We start from the raw sequence: 19,706 nt of genomic DNA on the forward strand, positions 1-19,706 counted from the left end.
TCTGAAATTTTCTTTTTTTTAATTTTTGAGGTGTGCTCACTTAAACCCCCCCAATCTGAAAAAAAAAATCAAATTTAAATCACATCTTTCTTAACACATCCCTCTACAAAAAAAAAACAACTTTCGCTTTTTCTAAACAAACAGTTTGAGAATGATAGTACTTTACTGCAAGAAGAGAACAAAAAAAAAAACAAAAACTGCTTCGAACGTCATTTTATTTGTTAGCTCTCGAGAAAGAAAATTTTTAAGAAAAACCTAATTTGATTTTGAAAGAAAAAATATACAGAAAATTGTTCATTGTTTTTTTTGAAAAATACTCGACACATAACATAAAATAAATCTCGTCAATTAAACAAAACATGGACTCGACTGGAACACCCGAGACAGTTAACAGAGATGAACTCATAATGATGCAGCAGCGGCAAATTGAAAAAGAGGTTAATCCACTTTTTTTCTTTTTCCAAAAAAAAATGTTTTTCTTTTTTATTAAAAAAAACTATTATGCATTTGATAGATTTCAGAAAGTATTCCTTTAGTAAGTGATTTACAAATAGTATCAACATTAAATCAAGAATACAACGGCGATGCCATTTATACATCGAAAATAGAAGATCTCGGCGAAAAGTACAAATTTATGCGCCGCACCCGGCCCGACGGTAATTGCTTTTTTCGTGCATTCGCCTACGCCTATTTGGAGTACTTACTTACCAACAAAGAAGATTATCTAGCATTTAAAGATCTCGCCCAGAAATCCAAGGACAAATTGGTTCAATTGGGATTTCCTAGTTTTACATTAGAAGATTTTCACGAAACTGTAAGTGTTCCTTCCTACCTTCTTATTTTATAGTAGAGTGCCGTAAAGCATAAAATTTGTAAAATCTAGGAATCTTGGGAAAGTCAATGAATCTGTAAAACTAGTATAGGGCTGCATTACTAAAAGGTCAAAGAAAACTTTTGTCACTCGATTACAGCAATTTTTAACCAAAATTTAATGAAAAATTAGTACCGCTTGGTAATTCCATATGAAAACGTCCAATCGGAATTGCTGTTTCATTTTAGATTTTGCTCAAACTCTGAGGATGTTTTTAAGGACTGTAAAGAATTAAATCTATGATGATTTATTTTTAAAATGTCTCGCTTCCACCCTACCCACATTCGAACTTTTGAAAAGTGTCATTTTTATGTTATTATAATTGAATTGTAAGTTGTTAGAACGGAATAAGTCCATTTTGCAAAGTTATTGGGAAAACGCAAAAAACTGAATAGCTTCTATATTTTACAGTTTTCAGATGTTTGACCTTTAGATAAAATAAAGATTATGTAGATTTGAGTCGAATGAGACAAAAAATTTATTTCAATCGGCTTTGGACTTATTCCGTTCTTACAACTTACCGTTCGAAATATCACCTAAAAGCCTAATTTTGAATGAAATAAAGGGCGAGTTCATAGGATTGCAGCAGCACTGCAAAATAAAACTTCCATTTATTCAGCCAAGGGGAATGTCTGTTGAAAAATTTATACAAACTTATTAGAATTATATTTGCCTTTGTTTCTAAGAAAATTTCAATCGTAATTATAACAATATATGAATTACACTGGTTAACAAAATTAAATTTTTTTTTTTGCTTGCCGAAACAAAAATATACTTTTCTGAAGGTTTTCGGTGTGCTGAGCTCGAATCCGAAGTCAAAAAAAAAAAATTGATCAGCCGTTTGATCCCGTTTTTGAAATATTACCGTTAGAGTATGCAGTACTTCGGACCTTATTCTTTTATATAAGGAAAATTGTTTGAGCATATTTAGTAACGGTATAAGAACTAGTTATCACCTTTTTAAATCTGTTTAATAGGGTGGAGTGAAAAAAAAAGTTATCTTATTTTTTGTTCTACATAGCCAGGATGGGTGCCATTTGGAACTTAAATAACGGCAAAAAAGTTTCAGATCGATCAAAGAAGTTTTAGAGGGTTCACAAGTCACTTGAAAAAAATGAAAACACCATAGAGGTTAATTTATGGAGTTTTTTGAGTTTTTACTGTTTTACTCAGTTTTTTTTTTTTATTCGAAGAACATGTACATTATTATTTATTGTTCAATTTTCATTAAAAAATTGCGATTTTATGGACTTAAGGCCCTTACTGCAAGAATCCATGGGCGGCGAGCACTGCCAACCCCCGTGATCCAGCCACGTAAAAACAAAAAATAAAGAAATTTCTTAGACAAAAATAGTTTTGGTTTTTTGTTAATTTCTCGAAAATGACAAGATGTTTTTGGATGCGGTTTTCTATTTTTCTTTAAAAACAAATAATAGCATCGAATTTTAAAAACTTAAGTAGTAGGTACTTATTTACATAAAATTTTGAAAAAAAATTAGTTTGAAATTTTTTTTTTTCAAAATTTTGATTTCGAAAATTAATTTTTAAAAAACTGTGCCAGAAAATGGCCATATTAAACATTTTTGGCTTTACAAAAAGGTAAAGCACGTTATTGTAAGTATAACCGTTGATTTTTAATATATTTTTGTTTCAAATTAAATAATTTCTTTTTTAAATTGCCCCTCCCCGCTAAACGAAGGGGAATAGACCCTCCTCGACCGAACCTACACGCTCTAACTTTTTGGCACATTGCTCCATCTCTTTTGAAAATTGCTCCCAGTACATAACTTCCAACAAGCATGTAAATTTTAAAGGGCGTTGTGAACCCTCAAGATATATTTTGATCGGGCTGAGATTTGGTATGCTCTTTTTTGATGACTAATGGCACCCGTCACTGGTATGTAGAAGAAGAAAAAAAAAAAAAAGAAAAAAAAGTGCAGTTTCACTCCACCCTACTGTTTAAATCTTTCCGATATCTTTTTTACTGCCCGAGATATCCTCAGTTGTTTGGTATTTTTATAAATTTTATATCGTCATTATCTCCTTTATGATATATGAAGAAAAACCTACTTACTTAATTTAAAGATATCTGATTAGTTGTTTCTGACTTCGGATTCGAGTTCAACACACTGAAAACCTTCAGAAAAGTATATTTTTGTTTTGTAAACCAGTGTTATCAATTCTTTTTTGTAGCACTGCTGCAGGGGCTTTCCATTGTAACGTAGATGAATTTTTTGAATGTCTTTTTGGTGTTTTAAATAGATTTTAAGTGCCGTAACACTTTTTAAGTCGATTTGGACATTTATAAATAATTTAATATCGTCCCTTATATGTATATAATGACGCGTCCACAAGTCTCAGTTTAACAAATATAGTTACTATAATTAGATACATATGTTGCGTAAGGTAAACGACATTAAATCAACCAATTTTAAGCATTTATTTTTACTTAAAACTTGATGAAAAGTTTGGCTGTGTCAATTTGGGAGTTAAGTTCGCAAGCCTTTATTAACTCTTGACAAAGTTATCTTTCCTTTAAAGAAGTTTTTTATTGCAATAAATCTCACCTATTACTTTTTTTCCTAATTATAAAAAAATACCATTTTTCATGGAATGCCCCTGCAGTCCTGCATTTATGAACTCGCCCAAACATATAATTTATTTAAAACAAAAGTTTTAATGATAAGAATACATTAACTTTTGGTATAATTTGAGGAGGTAATCAAAACAAAAAAATTTTATACATAGGCTAGATCACATACGAAAATAGTAAAAACAAAGAATTTTATTGTGGTTTCTTTTTTACTTTAGTAAAACAAAAAATTGGAAAATAAAGATAGGTTCGAATGATCATTCTTCGGTTCATTTTTAATGAAAAAACTTTTTTTATTTAGAACAATGCATATTTATGAATTATGACTATCTCAGGCCGAAAAAAAGATACCGTTAAAAAAACTCAAAAAACCTTTTTTCTTGACTTTTTTTCATGTTTGTTTGGACTATTTTGGTATGGATTTTTTTTTTTTTTTCAATTTAAAAATAAAACATTTTTCAGATATTAAATTTAATTTTCTGAAACAAGTTTTAAAATCAATACATATATCAAAATTATGCTTTGTTTACGACATATATTGAAAAAAAAAACAAAAAAGGTGCTTTTGCACCCCTATCTTAAATTTCCACCCTCTCATTAAATAGCACTCCGCATTTTGATTTGCTCTTATAACCCATTCAACGTTTTCTGAAATTAAAAGCCGTTAACGTCTTAGTTAAGACATAATCCATAGCCTCAAATCTTGGATTAATCCTGTTCTTCAAAGTTATAAAATTTTTCAACCCCTGTAACTTCGACACCGAAAATAATTTTTTTTTTTTTCAACTTAGAAGATGTGTCTCTGCTAAAGATGCCATTTACATCAAAAAGTCAATTTTTTGCTTCTGAAAAGTTTTCTATTTGAGATACATATCTTTTTTTTTAAAAGACATTTTAAAGCTTATACTTTGAAAAAATACTAAAAAATCGTCTATTATTTATCCCTGAGTTAAAAACAATTTTTGAAAATTTGGTATTTTTACTGAATTTTTGTGGTTTTTGACTGATTCCAAAACTTCGATTATTCTGTGTACGTGGCTGATTTATCTACTGACCAAATATTAAATTTTCATATTATTTTATAAAATAAACTTTAAATTAACGAAAATAAACTTTAAATTAAAAATTGTACTCCTCATGCAAAAGTTTTTAGCTAAAGTTGAGTTTTTGAAAAAAAAAAAACCATTTTATGCTATGATTTCTCATATTTTGACTAAAGATAGAAATATTGTATTTAGTTCTAATCCTGAACTATTAGTTCTAAGAATAATAGTTGTGTTATTTGCATATCTTCTTGGTTTACCACATGTTAAGATAGAAACAAGAAATTCTCAGTATACGTAGCTCTTTAACTATAAATCCTGAAAATTTCGTTTTGTTATTCATATAACTTGTTTAAAAAAAAACAACTAAAACGCCAAAAACACTAAAAAAAGCAAAATAAAACCCTATTTAAAGCTATGATTTCACTATGTTTTGCATGAGATAGAAACATGAAATTTCCATTGTATTTAGTTCATACTCTGAACTTGTCTTGAAATTTTGGTTTTTGTATTCACTTGTCTTCTAAGTCTACAGCTTGTTTAAATAGAACCAAAACGCCAAAAACTTTTAAAACGCAAAAGGTATCTAGTTCTTGATGAATTCTTGGATATTAATCAATTTTATTTATAAAAACAACATTCTGCAATAGTAACAACTTTTTTTTATTAGCTTTTTCTTATTAAAAAACTGTTTCAAAGAATTTGAAAGAAGGAAAACAGTTCTCCAATATAAGTTCAAGTGACCTCAACTCCAAAAATTTATAAAGCGTTTCGCCCAGGTACGACAGTGGGCTCATCAGTTAGACCTGTCGTACCCTTACTAAGACGCCTTATTTTGGTCGATGTTTACCGACACTATATAAAACTCACAGCATGAATATACTGTGAATTATAATACTCTAAGGGAATTTGTTTAAATTCAGACACTTAGAAAATGTATGCCCGTGGTCAGGCTTATATAATAACGAAGAAAAAAATAACAAAAATAATAAAAAATTATTAAAATTATTTTTATTTTAAGTGGAGTGATTGAATATAATCCAATATAAGTTCAAGTGACCTCAACTCCAAAAATTTATAAAGCGTTTCGCCCAGGTACGACAGTGGGCTCATCAGTTAAGGCCCCAGCCCATAGAATTCGTTGCGTCCGTTCCGTCGAAGTTTTTGACTGACAGCTCGATAAAATACACACGTTCTTATGGGAAGCGACCCATAAGCGACGGATCGGACGGAGACGGACGGTTTCGACGGAAGAAGTTGCCCAACTTTCTACTTTTTCATCCGTCGTATGGTTTGACATTGGTTGTCAACAATAGATCTGTTCATTTTTCTGTTTGAGAGTGCACACCGGGGAATTTCAGAACTAAATGAACTGCGTTCTTTTCTTCTCCGATTTTATGAGTTGTGAAATTTCAGTATTCATTAGTGAATTAATTGTAATAAAAGTAACATTTAATGATGTATCTTATAAATTATATCAATTAAATACTCAAATTCTGTTGTAGAGTTCAATTTTACTATGTCAAAGTCATATCTACAAATGATAATCTGTTATTAAAAATTGTTTTTAACTGAAGAGCAAGTACCTACATGAAATCTAGTCGCGCATTTTATTTTATTAAAAAAAAGAACAACAATAATAGTTAAAAATTTCTTGCATCAGAACTTCCTTAGTGCACATTCAGCGATAAAATATCGAACACACCTCGGAATTTGAAGTGAGCTGTCAAAAAGCAATCCGTCGTACGACGTATTCTATGGGTCACCCCTTTCTGTCCCAAACTTCAACTTCAACGGATGGATTGACGGAACGGACGCAACGGATTCTATGGGCTGGGGCCTTTAGACCTGTCGTACCCTTACTAAGACGCCTTATTTTGGTCGATGTTTACCGACACTATATAAAACTCACAGCATGAATATACTGTGAATTATAATACTCTAAGGGAATTTGTTTAAATTCAGACACTTAGAAAATGTATGCCCGTGGTCAGGCTTATATAATAACGAAGAAAAAAATAACAAAAATAATAAAAAATTATTAAAATTATTTTTATTTTAAGTGGAGTGATTGAATATAATCCAATATAAGTTCAAGTGACCTCAACTCCAAAAATTTATAAAGCGTTTCGCCCAGGTACGACAGTGGGCTCATCAGTTAGATCTGTCGTACCCTTACTAAGACGCCTTATTTTGGTCGATGTTTACCGACACTATATAAAACTCACAGTTGAGGTCACTTGAACTTATATTGGATTATATTCAATCACTCCACTTAAAATAAAAATAATTTTAATAATTTTTTATTATTTTTGTTATTTTTTTCTTCGTTATTATATAAGCCTGACCACGGGCATACATTTTCTAAGTGTCTGAATTTAAACAAATTCCCTTAGAGTATTATAATTCACAGTATATTCATGCTGTGAGTTTTATATAGTGTCGGTAAACATCGACCAAAATAAGGCGTCTTAGTAAGGGTACGACAGATCTAACTGATGAGCCCACTGTCGTACCTGGGCGAAACGCTTTATAAATTTTTGGAGTTGAGGTCACTTGAACTTATATTGGATTATATTCAATCACTCCACTTAAAATAAAAATAATTTTAATAATTTTTTATTATTTTTGTTATTTTTTTCTTCGTTATGGAAAACAGTTCTTTTAGAAATCGAAACGATTTGTGTTCAAACAATTTTCTTCATGACCTCGAAAGTAGTAAAACATTTTTTTTTTTAATTTTCTAACGGTAATATTTTGGATTCGAGTTCAAAACACTGAAAACATTTTGAAGAGTATAATTTAGTTTTCGCAACAACAAAATAAGTATAGTTTTGTAAACTAGTGTTATAGTTCAGTCTTAAGGCCCGCATTTACAATACCCAAAAGCTGATGTCCCTTTTTGTCCCCTCATCATTAAATCTGCAGTTCTTTGAGACCCAAGATCAAGTTTGTAACAGTACTCCTTTTAAAAATGTAACTTTAAACTAATATACGAAATAAAGAAAAAATCCGAAAAATAATAATAAAAAAATATTAAAAATTAAGAGCGGACAAAATTCTTTTTTTAATTTTTCTATAAATTATTAAAAACACAATTGCAAAGTGTATATAAATATTCATTGACTTTCCCTTGATTTCGAGGTATGCATCTTACGGCACTCCAGTAATTCTCTTGGGATCATTTAAAAATTAATAAATTTACATGTAGTTTATGGAAGTGATTAAGCGTGTTGATCCAACTGATACAGCAAAAGATGTCGATATCAAAAGTGAACTACATAACGTGTTCAATGAGCAAGGATACTCTGACTATGTCGTTGTTTACTTGCGTTTAATTACCTCAGGGAAGTTGCAAGAAGAAGCGGACTTTTATCAGAATTTTATCGAGGGCAATTTCACAATTGAGGAATTCCGTCATCAGGAGGTCGAGCCGATGTACAAAGAATCCGACCATATACACATTATTGCTTTATGCACTGCCTTAAATGTTGGAGTACGAGTGGAATATATGGATCGTGGTGAGGGTGGGAAAGTGAAGGCACATGATTTCCCAGAAGGAACTGATCCAAAAGTGTTCTTGTTGTATAGACCGGGGCATTATGATATTTTATACCCAAGAAATTGAATAATTAAAAATAATATTATTATTAAATCAAAATAAGTTTTATATTATATCTTTTATTTTATATAAAAATAGTTAAACCAGTTTGGAATGGACATTTGTCTGGGGTCAAATCGGAAAGTAGTAAAGTAGGAGAGTTGTGCTCTAACTCGAAATCATGATAATTGTCCGTAAAATAAGAATAATTAATATTTACGAGATGTTAAAAAATTATTAAGGGGTACTTTCTAACCGGCTACTGACTATTCTACCATACAAACAAAACAATGCTGGAGTTCACTTAACTACCACAACGAAGCCCTTGGGTTGATGATGAATGCTGGCAAGCGGCACTGCAGAGAAGAATCAGGGGTTCTATTCTGTATTTCGTTCCGAAAGTAAATTCTATTCTATTCAGTGTTGAAGTTGACTGCCGAATATGGTCGGAAGAAAGTTTCCCGTAGAATGTAGTCTCAGCACCCGATCCTTAAGACACCTTCTGAACTGCGTCACTTACAGAGAAATCAGTTGCCTTAACATCGCCTATAAGATCTTCTCTGCCGTAATATATTAACGTCTGATAGGTCCATATCAGTGTGGAATTAGACCTAGAAATTCCACCATTGGTGTAGATATCCAAATAGAGTTGTAAAAAAGTAATTTAGTTTCCTGATTTCTTAACATTATTTTTTTTTTATTGTAGTTTAAAAAAAAAAATGCGCCTTAGAGCCAGTTTCCCAAAACGTCTTTTTGTATTACACATTCACGGCGGAATTGTTACTGAGAGAGTATGTGAGCTGGGTTGAACAGTTTTATTTTTTCTAAATACATCTTGTGTTTTAAAGTTTTTTATCAAATGACATTTACAGCCCCATTCTGCTATTCATCGAGAAGATTTTTTGGTCGGTTAAAACTATCAGGCCAAGAAAGACCACTAAGTGCAAATGGAAGAAATCTACGTTGAACGACTTGTATGCGAAAAGAAGCTAAAATATTAGAAGAGGTCTGACAGATGTGAGGAAAAGGTTTTTGTGACACAGGAGTCGGAAAATTCGCAACGTTTAACACAACCGGGTGCGGAGTTGGCTCTATTTATACAAGTGATGAGTGATCTGAAGTTCAGTTCCTGACCAGTGATCACATATGACTCCAAGGTCACGTAATGGATCTACTGATCGGATCGTAATTAATAAAGTAGGTACGAGGGAAAAGTGGGAAAGGGGAGCGTCAACGTGAATACGTTATTGGTTGACACTCACCTTAAGCTCAAGGAAGTTTTTTTTTACACCTGGTGGAAAATCTATCTAGGTCGAGATGAAGAAGGTGGAAATCGTGGAGAGAACATAAATCTATATATTCTTTTTAATGTCAGCATAAATACATGGAGATTGAAAAATGTTCTATCACACAGTCAATATCATGGATTGTTAAATTTAAATTAAGACGGCAGAGGTGGCTACCTTGCGGAACACCAGATGTAGGAAAGATTGAACAAGATTTTAAAACCTCTCAAAAGGACGTTGTATTGACCTTCATTTAAATAGGATTCGATCACTGTAATAAAAGAAGGCTTTGCTCAGGTAAGTTGCAACATCGTCAGTTTTCGTACCGTAAATAATCTAAGTTTGTGGCAGTTAATTTACTCCTAAGAAAACGTGTTGGTTGGGGTAGAAAATTAGCTTACAGTGAAAAAGTATTTTGCCATAGACTATTCTTCTTTCAAAAAGCTAAGGAATGCAGAAAAACTTAGCGATGGGCGTTAGTAAGGTTTATTTTCTTGGGCGGTAATACTGCGCGGCATTGTTATTTGCGTGAATGCATTCATTCTATAAAATTCAGATTCGCATAAAAAACGAATTTGTTCTTTTTGTCTGAAGCAGTAATTTCAATATCGTTAAAATTAGGCAAAATGCATTTTTATAAAGGTTTATGTATAGCCGGTATGTTTTGGAATGTTTTTATTTTTTGATGCCACAAAACTAGAAACAAAACAAATATTTTTTTCAAATACCCACGTCAATTAGGATTATGATAGCGCGAATGTAGAGTGCAAGTAAACCGGATGTAAAATTCACGTAAATAAATAGAATAGGGCTGTACATTTTTATACAAAAACAACATTACTTCAGTCGTTTAAAAGAAAAGGAGAAATAAATAAAATTTCTGTGCGAGATAGACCGTTTATGTTAGCCCCGTTCCATTTGAGGTTTTAGTTTACTCATGAGTAGATGATCTAGTACATTTACTACTAGAACTTCTCATGCATTTGTTGCATGAGAAGTTAGCTGCCCAATGTAGAGAACCTTAGCTGCCCAATTTAAAAAAATAAAAAAGAAATACAATACTCTATAAAATGCATTTCAATTTATTTACAATAATAATTTTAACAATCATTCCTCTTTTCAACTATAAGAAAAACAAATTTATTAATAACTAATATCCGCATTAATTTTGAATGCAACTTTACCGTTAAACAAAAAATTAACTTAATTTATATTTCTTTCGAAATAAAATAGCTCGACAAAGTTTTCCAACAAAATACAAAATCGAAAGAAATAAAAGAGGAAACAAAACTATTCTTTACTACAATTTTGCTTCGCCATGCAGTCATTCTGCATTGCATACAGCCATAGCTTCTGTTTTCTCTTCCAACAATTCCTTGCTAGTAATGGCCAATTTTGACTTGGCGAAATCATCAAGGGTTAATCCTTGAACAATGCTCCATTGCTTGTTCTTAATTTCGACTGGGAATGAGAAGACAACATCCTTGGGGGCACCATAGCTTCCATCGGAAATCACTCCCATCGATACAAATTGACCGGGCTTAGTTCCATTCCACCAATCGTGCATGTGATCGCAAGCAGCCTTAGCGGCAGACATTGCTGAAGACATTTTACGTGCGGCAATGACTGCAGCACCTCTCTTTTGCACAATCTCGACAAATGGTCCCTCCAAGAAAGATGTATCACCAATAGCATCCCAGACAGCTTTTTCTGTACCGTTAATGATTGCCTTAGCACTTCTGGCATCGGGGAATTGTGTGGCTGAGTGGTTACCCCAGATAATGACGTTGCTCACGGCACTGATTGGCAACGAAAGCTTAGCTGCAATTTGTGCTGTTCCACGATTTTGATCCAAACGTGTCATTGCACTGAAGTTCTCCTTTGGAATTGATGGGGCATAGTGGGAGCAAACGAGGGCATTGGTGTTAGCTGGGTTACCAACAACCAAGACCTTAATATCTTTACGTGCAAACTTATCCAAAGCTTGTCCTTGGACTTTGAAGATTTTTACATTGGCGGAGAGAAGATCCTTGCGTTCCATACCTTCTTTGCGGGGCATTGAACCAACCAAGAATGCAGCTGAGACATCCTTGAAAGCGACAGCTGGATCTGTTGTGGGAACAACTTCACGGACCAGGGGAAGAGCACAATCAGCTAATTCCATGACAACACCTTCCAAGACGCCAGCCATTGGTGGAATGTCTAATAAATGCAAAATAAGAGGCTGATCCCTGCCAAAGACTTCACCACGGGCAACCATGTACAATAGGGAGTAGGCGATTTGACCAGCAGCGCCAGTTACAACAACACGAATTGGTTCACTCTATAAAAATTTAAAAAAATATATATAATTGTTTGGTTGATTTAAGTAAAAAATTCATAAGCATTTTAAAATAGGAATGGAGGGGATCTACAGTTGGGATGAACTTATTCATGACAATGATAAATTATTGGAGGATTTTACTATCCCTTGCGAGAGGCAGTATGAAATCTAGGTGGTGGATGCTGGATTTGAATCCAGAACTTCTAGCTAGCCTGACAGTTCATCATACTAACCATTACTGAAGTACGATAGCACGATTACATAATTTCGTACAATTTAAGCAACAACTGTTCCATTTTATTTCAGGGGATGAGGAATACAAACAAAGGTTCTATTGTTTTGATTCTTTGTTTAAACTTAAGCTTAAAATAGGATATGTTATGTAGTGAACTTTCAATTCGAACTTGTTTATCAATTAACAACCTCATTTATCTAAGTAGTTTGAATAAGTAATCAAAGTTCTAAGAAAATTAACTGGTTTCTAATTAACACCTAAATATTTCCTCTTTATTTTGAAATGGTTTTATTAGTAATTTTATGATGTGAAACGAAAAGTTTGTGATTTCTAGTAAGTTTACATATTATACATGTTGTCCCAAAAATAATGGATCAAACAGAAAATAAATTATTGGAAAAAAATTTATAAATAGTTTATAGTTTTTGATAAATAAATTTTGTACTTTTACTCTGTTATTTCGATACCAACTGCAGCCATGGAATCAAAAAACTTAGCTTTGTGTTCAAAAAAGTTATGTTTTTGGTAGAATTTTTACTTAATTATCTTTGAAAGTTTATAATTATAAGACGTGTTTTTCTACTACTCAGTAAATAATCATTTTTAAATTTTAATGCAAAAACAAACTGCACAAGTATTTGTTTTGTTTTTGTCTTGCAAATAAAATAAAAAATAAAAGAAACTACTCAGTTGTATGAAAAACTGTTTGAATGTTAGGACATATCAATGGAAAAAAGGAAAAACTGCACTGAAAACTAGGATGAAACAATTTAGCTTGATATGTATTTCGAACTCCGATAAAGTTCTGAAATCTGAATACCGAAAGAATCAAATAAACCAGAAGAATTACATATATAACGACTTTTATGGTGAAACACAGGGTATTAAGAAAAGCTAAAAAGAAGTTGTTATTTTTTCGGTCATCAAAGTTTAGCAGGGACCTTCACGCAAGATATCTTAGAATGTTGCATAAAAAAAAAATTAAAAGCGATTCTTTTAAAAAAGTTTTGGAGCGATGGAATAATGTTCGCAATTCTAAAAATGAGCCATGATTGTAGCAGTAAAATTATAATTTATTCCATTTCCGTGACCTTTTTTAATCAAAATTATGATTCTAAGTTGGCTCTAGGTCTGTCTTGTGATTTAATATTTCTAAAATATTTTAAAATAATAAATTTTAAGATGTTTCTTAGAATTTTTGGTATCTTCTGTGGTAGGTATCTTTTTTTTTTGGTTTTGCAAATATTTCAAAAATTGAAGCCTTGAAAAAAACGTTTCAATAATAGAATTTCAAAATAATGAAATCTAAGGCCCTTATTGCGAGTGGTTGTCTACCAATAAACGACTTTTGTCCATAGTCGATCATCGAAAATGACTTTTGGTATTGTGAATTTCTATCGATAGACGACTTCTGTGGAAAGAGATACACTACACAATACCAAAACAGATATTTATCGATTCGATCGACTTTTATGGCATCGAAAGTTGAACGACACTCGGAATGAGGGCCTAATTTTCACATGTGATAAGAAAATCAAAATATGACTTTCAACATCAAACATGATCTTCACTTAGGATTATAATTTTGCCACTAAAATTAATATTAGAGCCCACAGCATTAAACTAAAATTAAAAAAAAAAAACAAGACATTTTGATACAAAATCCCAATTTTGCTTCGCAACTAGAATTGAAAATCTAAAGTTGAAACTATCAACTTTGAGGGGAAGAAAAAGAAAATCACCAATTGAAAATATAAAGTTAAGTTCAGCTTGTGTCTTCAATGGTTCTTAGTGTAAAATATTAAAAATATTTTTTTTAATAACCAAATTATGCATTCAATATAATGACAATAACAATTTGTACGGCCAAACAAAATTGCTATTCTTGACTGATCTGATGATCGATTCTTGATCAGTGAAGTGATAAATTTGAATGCGCTATTACTGCGTATCCAAGTGTTGAAGTGCGAAAAAATAAAATGGAATTCCAAAACTTCTTCATAAAGACTTGACCAAACCGGAAAGGTATGCGGTAGCGGTACGGGTAACTGTGTGGTGTTCCATACCTGAATGTTTTTCAAAAAATTACCCGTACCGCTTCCGCTTAACTTTCCGCTGTGGTCAAGCCTTAATGTGAACTTAACATTTAATTTTTTTTTAAATTGGTTAGTTAAATTTGGCATAGGAGCGCATTTTAATTTATCGCTTCACAGATCGAAGATCTGATATTCTAGTTAAAGAAACAAAAATACAGTCAAAGAAACGCTACCACAGGTCCGCTAGTCAATTAAAACAAATATCTACATAGTTAATAAGACTAAGACCACACAAACAAACAAAAAACAATGAACTTTCCCCCATAGTTGATTGCGAATTGCAACCATCAGCTCTATTGTATTTGTAGGCAGGTTAGATGGTGTATTGTTAATTTTTTTAAATTCCCTTATCAATTTCATTGTTTTTGTTTGCCCAACTAAGAATAGAACCATTAAAAGTAATAATTTGTTGCCTTCAGTAAATAGGTATATCAAATATTTATGTATTATTATAATTAGACGAAATTCAAAAAAGACAAAATGGTTAATATTAAAGCAAAACCCGGGCATTAATTTCATTGCATTTTTATAGAAATGCACACAAATCTTCCCACCTCACCCGCATCCTCTCACCCACCGGTTTCCCCTCTTCTTAAATCTAAGTATTAAATCTGAACAAAATATTCATCGCAATTGGCTAGATGCCAAAATACGTCACTCCTCCAGCGGAAAAAAAACAAAGTCTCACAAACGACCACTACTTAGTACCGGATCTCGGCATCAAGTAGTATTCCCTACTCTTGTTCTAAGTAAGGGAATAAAAAAACAAAAATGGTGACTACATTTAATTGCGTTAAGTAGGCATGTAAAAACGTCACCTAATTTTAATCAGTAACTACCTATTTATTATTTTATTTCAATTATTTTATAATCCAGATAAGATGTTACGCAATTCATAACAGTGATTTTTTGTTTCCATAATCACCCCACATCTTTCCTATTTGCCGGTGAAACAAAAAGAATATGCATATAAAATCTGACCAAAAAGGAAAATAAACTAATTTACGATAAAAAAGCTTTTCAGTTAAATCATTGTCGTGTCAAAACAAATGTTCCAGTTTTGATTTTTATTTTTTATAATATTTTTTTATTCAATACGAAAGGTCAAATGAAAGTTATGGAAGGACTTTAAAATTTATTATAAATTTAATAACAAAATTTAAAAGAAATGAAAATACTTACCATTTTGTTTTTTTTTTTTATTTATTTTTAACAAAAAAAAATACAATCTTCAATTTGTGATAAATGCAAAAATTAAAATACTGCTTTGTAAGTGATTATTTTTGTGACAAAATGTTGCAACTGAACACGCCACCACTCTTCACGTTCGAGCTTACAAAATGGAACTGAAAAAGTGATAAAAACTTTTACAAAATACCATAGAGAAATTAAAGCGAACTTTCTGATTGGATTTCTTTGGGAAGGAGCTTTCATTTAAGTGAATCACTTTGAGAAGCACTGTTATATTGTGAGCTTTTGCTAAAGCTGACACCGCGCCTACATTAGCTAAATTTCGTATTCATAGCTTTTCAATGCATTTTTTATTTTTCACGAAATATAAAGTAAGTTTATTAGCTGCTTTCCTTTGGGAATGTTTATCTACTGCTTCGTACTTAAAGCTGCTTTGAACTACTTTTTAACATAAGAGCAAAAGTAGTTTTTAATACTAAGCAGTAGATAAAAATGTTCTCAAAGGAACGCAGCTAACAATAACTAGAAAATACTTATGTTCTCGGTGGCGTATACGTACTTTTTTTCGAGAAAATGTTCGCAAATACACTCCTGCTCAAAATTACATTTGTTTTTAGTTTGAGTTTTATTATTTTTACTTTTGTAATTAAACCCCTGTTTAAAATTTTAGTTCGTATATTTGTATGTTTGTTTATTTAATACCTAGTCGAAAAAATGCTAAACAAGCAAAAAAAAAAAGAAAATAAACAAAATTTAACAACTCAAGCTCTGAAAACGGATATTAAGATAGTTTTTTGGGGTATGAAAATTTACTTTTTGAAAAGAAATGTCAAAGGGATTAGCAAGTAGCACAATCTTTAGTGCTCATAATAATTGTATAACTTCAATCGTGTGTAGGTACTTGTGTGTTGTGTTATGTACATTGAACACACACTCTTAGTACAGGTAAAATAGTACATAAAATCAACAAATAAAAAAAAAAATTGTTACACTTCGCAAAAATACAGATAAAAAAGTCTATACAAAAAGTTGGGTTGAAGGGTGTTTTTTTTCGCGGACAAGAGGGAGGGGGTGAAGCTCAAAAATATAGTGAAAAAAATTGTTTGTGAAATATCATCGTATGACACATGTTTAAAGGCTTGGCCACACCGAAGGGTACATGCTGTAGCGGTACGGGTACTTGTATGAAAAATATTCCAAACTGTCACATCAACGTTCAGATGTGGAATTTTTTTCATACAAGTACCCGTACCGCTACCGCATGTACCCTTAAGGCTTGGCCACACCGGAGGGTATGCGGTAGAGGTACGGGTAGCGGTAACGATATTTGTATGAAAAAAATTCCACATCTGAACGTTGATATGTCAGTTTGGAATTTTTTTCATACAAGTACCGTTACCTCTACCCGTACCGCTACCGCATACCCTCCGGTGTGGCCAAGCCTTTATGTATGTACCGTATGTATGTATATACGGTAGCTTCAAATGTACGTTCAGATGTGGAATTTGTTTCATACAATTACCCATACCGCTACCGCATGTATCCTCCGGTGTGGCAAAGCCTTTAAAAAGGTATTTTTTGATGCTGAATCTAATGACATAAAAATAAAGTCAATACGATTGCTCTAAGAAAAGTTATTGCCGATTAAAAACAAGGGTGTTTGTTTTTTTATCTCAACAGGTAAAATATAACGGAAACTCATGTGAAAAATATGCTAAACTGATGAAATTCGGGATGAAGGTTTTAAATAAAGCAAGGACAAAGGATTCAATAAGTTTTTAAAAATTTACTGACTTAAATTTTATTAATTTATAAAACTTGGTGAAAAAGTTTTGGTTGGTATAAGAATTAAGAATCTATAAAGTGTACAAAATTATCTTTAGTGGAAGGGTGTTTATTTTTAAGAAATGATGAAATTCGGAATTAGTACCACAAGAACTAGGAAAAAATTGTTACACAAATGAAAATTGGTAAAAATGTTTCATTTCAGTGTATATATTTTATGTGAAAGGGTGTTTTTTTTTTTTTTGGATATAGGAAAAATCCGCGATAAGTCCGATAAAATCAATGCGATTAAAGGTACCCTTACGTTACCCTTCATTAAATATGTATGTTCTCTTTCGCATGGAAATTACGAATAAAAGAAATCTTTAAATTTTGTTCATATGAAAGGGTGCTTTTTTTAGAGGTAGAGAAAATATGGGTATATTTGAAAAAGTGTGTAATACTAGAGTATAATATTAGTGGATGAATTTCAATAATTCAGAAATGACGTTACTTTTAAAATTAGAAACTTTTTGAATGAAAACAAAAATGATGGGCGTTCTCAAAGAAATTTGGTGAAAAGGTTGAGTTTGGGATAGAAAAAGCAATTTTTTATTTTTAAAATGCCTTTTTACCTGTACTATCTTCTTTTTTTGATTTAAGAATTTAAAAGAAAAAAATTAGAAACAAATATTAGTTTCTTCCAATTGTTTTATTCAACACATGGTATTGCGTCCTTTAAAAAATATGGCAAATTTGAATCGTCTGTCCATTCCACGAATTGATTTTTAAAGGCGTTGTTGTAAAATATTCTCCGAATCTTCTATTACTCTACTTTTCAGTTGATCAAGACTGCTTGGAGGTGGATTTCGGTAGCGAAAGTTTTTCTTCAGTATTTCCTACACATAAACGCTCTGTTGAATTTAAATCAGGATTTCTGGATGGTCAATCCAAAGATGGTATACCAATGTCTAGATAAAAGACAAACTATGAGGTCGTGCATTATCATCCATCAGAATAAACTGTGGACCAATTCTAGGGCTGATTGACACCGCATGCAGTGCGAGGATAACAGTCTTCTATCATTGGACACTTAACGCAGGTCTAGGAAATCTCCAATCTCCCGTAAATATCGAAAAGTAGATTATGTCTGAGTTCATTAACGCCTCAAAAATTTGCATCAAAAATATTTCTGGTGCAAGCGTGATGCTCTGTAGGTTAGGTAGTGGTTTGTTTCTATACAAAAAGTTATGATGCAAAAGCAGTGATAATTTGATCTACCTCTAAAAAGTTCGCATGTTGAAAGAGACAGACATCATCAAAATTCTTCCCTTATCTTCTACACAAACATTTCATTCCATTCCTTGAATTACAGCTGACTCCTGTCTCATTATTGCGTTATTTTAAAAACAACTACTTAATTTTGCATTGGGGTTTTTTCTCTGTGTTTTTTATGGTAGAAAATGGATGTTATTCAAAAATATTTCTCGCAAGTTATTAAATTACAGAACAGGGCCCTGGCAAGATGTAGCTGTCATGCGTGTCAATGTAAGAGTTGTGATTTCATACAAACGGTCGATGAAAATTACTACGCTTTTAACCTGCACAACCCCAACGACACAGTGGCTTAAACAACAACAAAAATCACTGCGTTCACTTTGGCGTATACGTATTTTTTTCAGAATGTGGGTTGCTGCTAGCACATGGAAAAGTTCTAATCTTTTGAGACTGATGTAATTTCGACTTTTAACTTTGCAACTGCTTAATACCGACAAAGTTGGTAGTATGTGTACCTTTTCGCAAAAAATCCAAAATGAGGTAACAATCAAATACAACACTATGCTAGAGGATGCGAAAAAAGTGTTATCTGCCTGTCGGAAGGGGCGGTGTACTTCAAACACATTTATTTATTTATACAGGCTAACATAGAAATCTTAAATGCGAAAAAAGTGTTAATTGCATGTCAGGTGGTTCGGTGTACTTCAAACATTTATTGATTTATACATACAAATCTTAAATTGCTAATTTAGTACTAAGCTCATCACAGACTGCAAGTGCTTTCGGCTTTCTATAAAAAAAAAATATTATATTTAACAAAGTTATAATTTTGAATGACTGGGGGCTAATGTGAATAAAAATTTCCTTGGGAATGTTTGTTTTGAGCATGGAAACGGAAATGGTCATGAAACGTTAGTAAGTTAAATTTTACACAGTAAATAGCAATTAAAGATTTCTTAAGATAAACAAGAATTAAGAATTCGTTTGTTGAAATCCGTTAAACAGCGCATATACCACTCAAACCTTGCGATGGTTAACTTTTTTCCATTAAATTTTTGTTTAAAATTCCGGTAAATAAAAACATGTTTCTTTATTTTTTTTTTAAATATTTTTTCTTATTTATTTTATCTTCTAGAATAATAATTCAACATGATTTCAATAATATTGTTTTAGTTATGTATTTATAATGAATATATAATATAGACTAATTTTATGAATGATAGATTTTTTAGTAGTAATTCACGCTCTGATTCTCATTTTTGTTATATTATTTTTATTATGTAATTTTAATAAGAGAGGAAGTGTACTCTTTCATTATTAATTATTTATTTTTCAACATCAAACTTCAATGACATTCATAGTTAATTTAAATACAAGATCAGTTTTGTCAATATTTTTGTTTTTTTTTTTATTAAATGGTGTGCA

The 19,706-nt window shown here is 31.7% G+C and overlaps 2 protein-coding genes across 2 annotated transcripts; one reads left to right on the plus strand and one right to left on the minus strand.

Moving 5' to 3' along the window:
- The first annotated feature begins 171 nt into the window (after positions 1–171).
- LOC129913942 (ubiquitin thioesterase otubain-like) lies at positions 172–8,182 on the plus strand. The gene is made up of 3 exons (XM_055992946.1): positions 172–437; positions 515–814; positions 7,719–8,182. Exons 1-3 carry the CDS (start codon positions 360–362, stop codon positions 8,133–8,135), a joined length of 795 nt encoding a protein of 264 aa, XP_055848921.1. The 5' UTR covers positions 172–359; the 3' UTR covers positions 8,136–8,182.
- Positions 8,183–10,453: 2,271 nt separating this feature from the next.
- On the minus strand, positions 10,454–15,403 carry LOC129913926 (malate dehydrogenase, cytoplasmic). The gene is made up of 2 exons (XM_055992922.1): positions 15,231–15,403; positions 10,454–11,717 (listed from the first exon to the last, which is right to left on the minus strand). Exons 1-2 carry the CDS (start codon positions 15,231–15,233, stop codon positions 10,719–10,721), a joined length of 1,002 nt encoding a protein of 333 aa, XP_055848897.1. The 5' UTR covers positions 15,234–15,403; the 3' UTR covers positions 10,454–10,718.
- Positions 15,404–19,706: the final 4,303 nt, after the last annotated feature.

This window comes from Episyrphus balteatus, chromosome 1 (genome assembly GCF_945859705.1).
Source record: "Episyrphus balteatus chromosome 1, idEpiBalt1.1, whole genome shotgun sequence".
NCBI lineage: Eukaryota > Metazoa > Arthropoda > Insecta > Diptera > Syrphidae > Episyrphus > Episyrphus balteatus.

Excerpts from the sequence above, each read along its gene's own strand:
- LOC129913942 (XM_055992946.1), top strand. The coding sequence starts at position 360 with ATGGACTCGACTGGAACACCCGAGACAGTTAACAGAGATGAACTCATA. Across the intron at positions 438-514 it reads AGCGGCAAATTGAAAAAGAG|ATTTCAGAAAGTATTCCTTT; the intron begins GTTAATCCACTT and ends TGCATTTGATAG. Across the intron at positions 815-7,718 it reads TAGAAGATTTTCACGAAACT|TTTATGGAAGTGATTAAGCG; the intron begins GTAAGTGTTCCT and ends ATTTACATGTAG.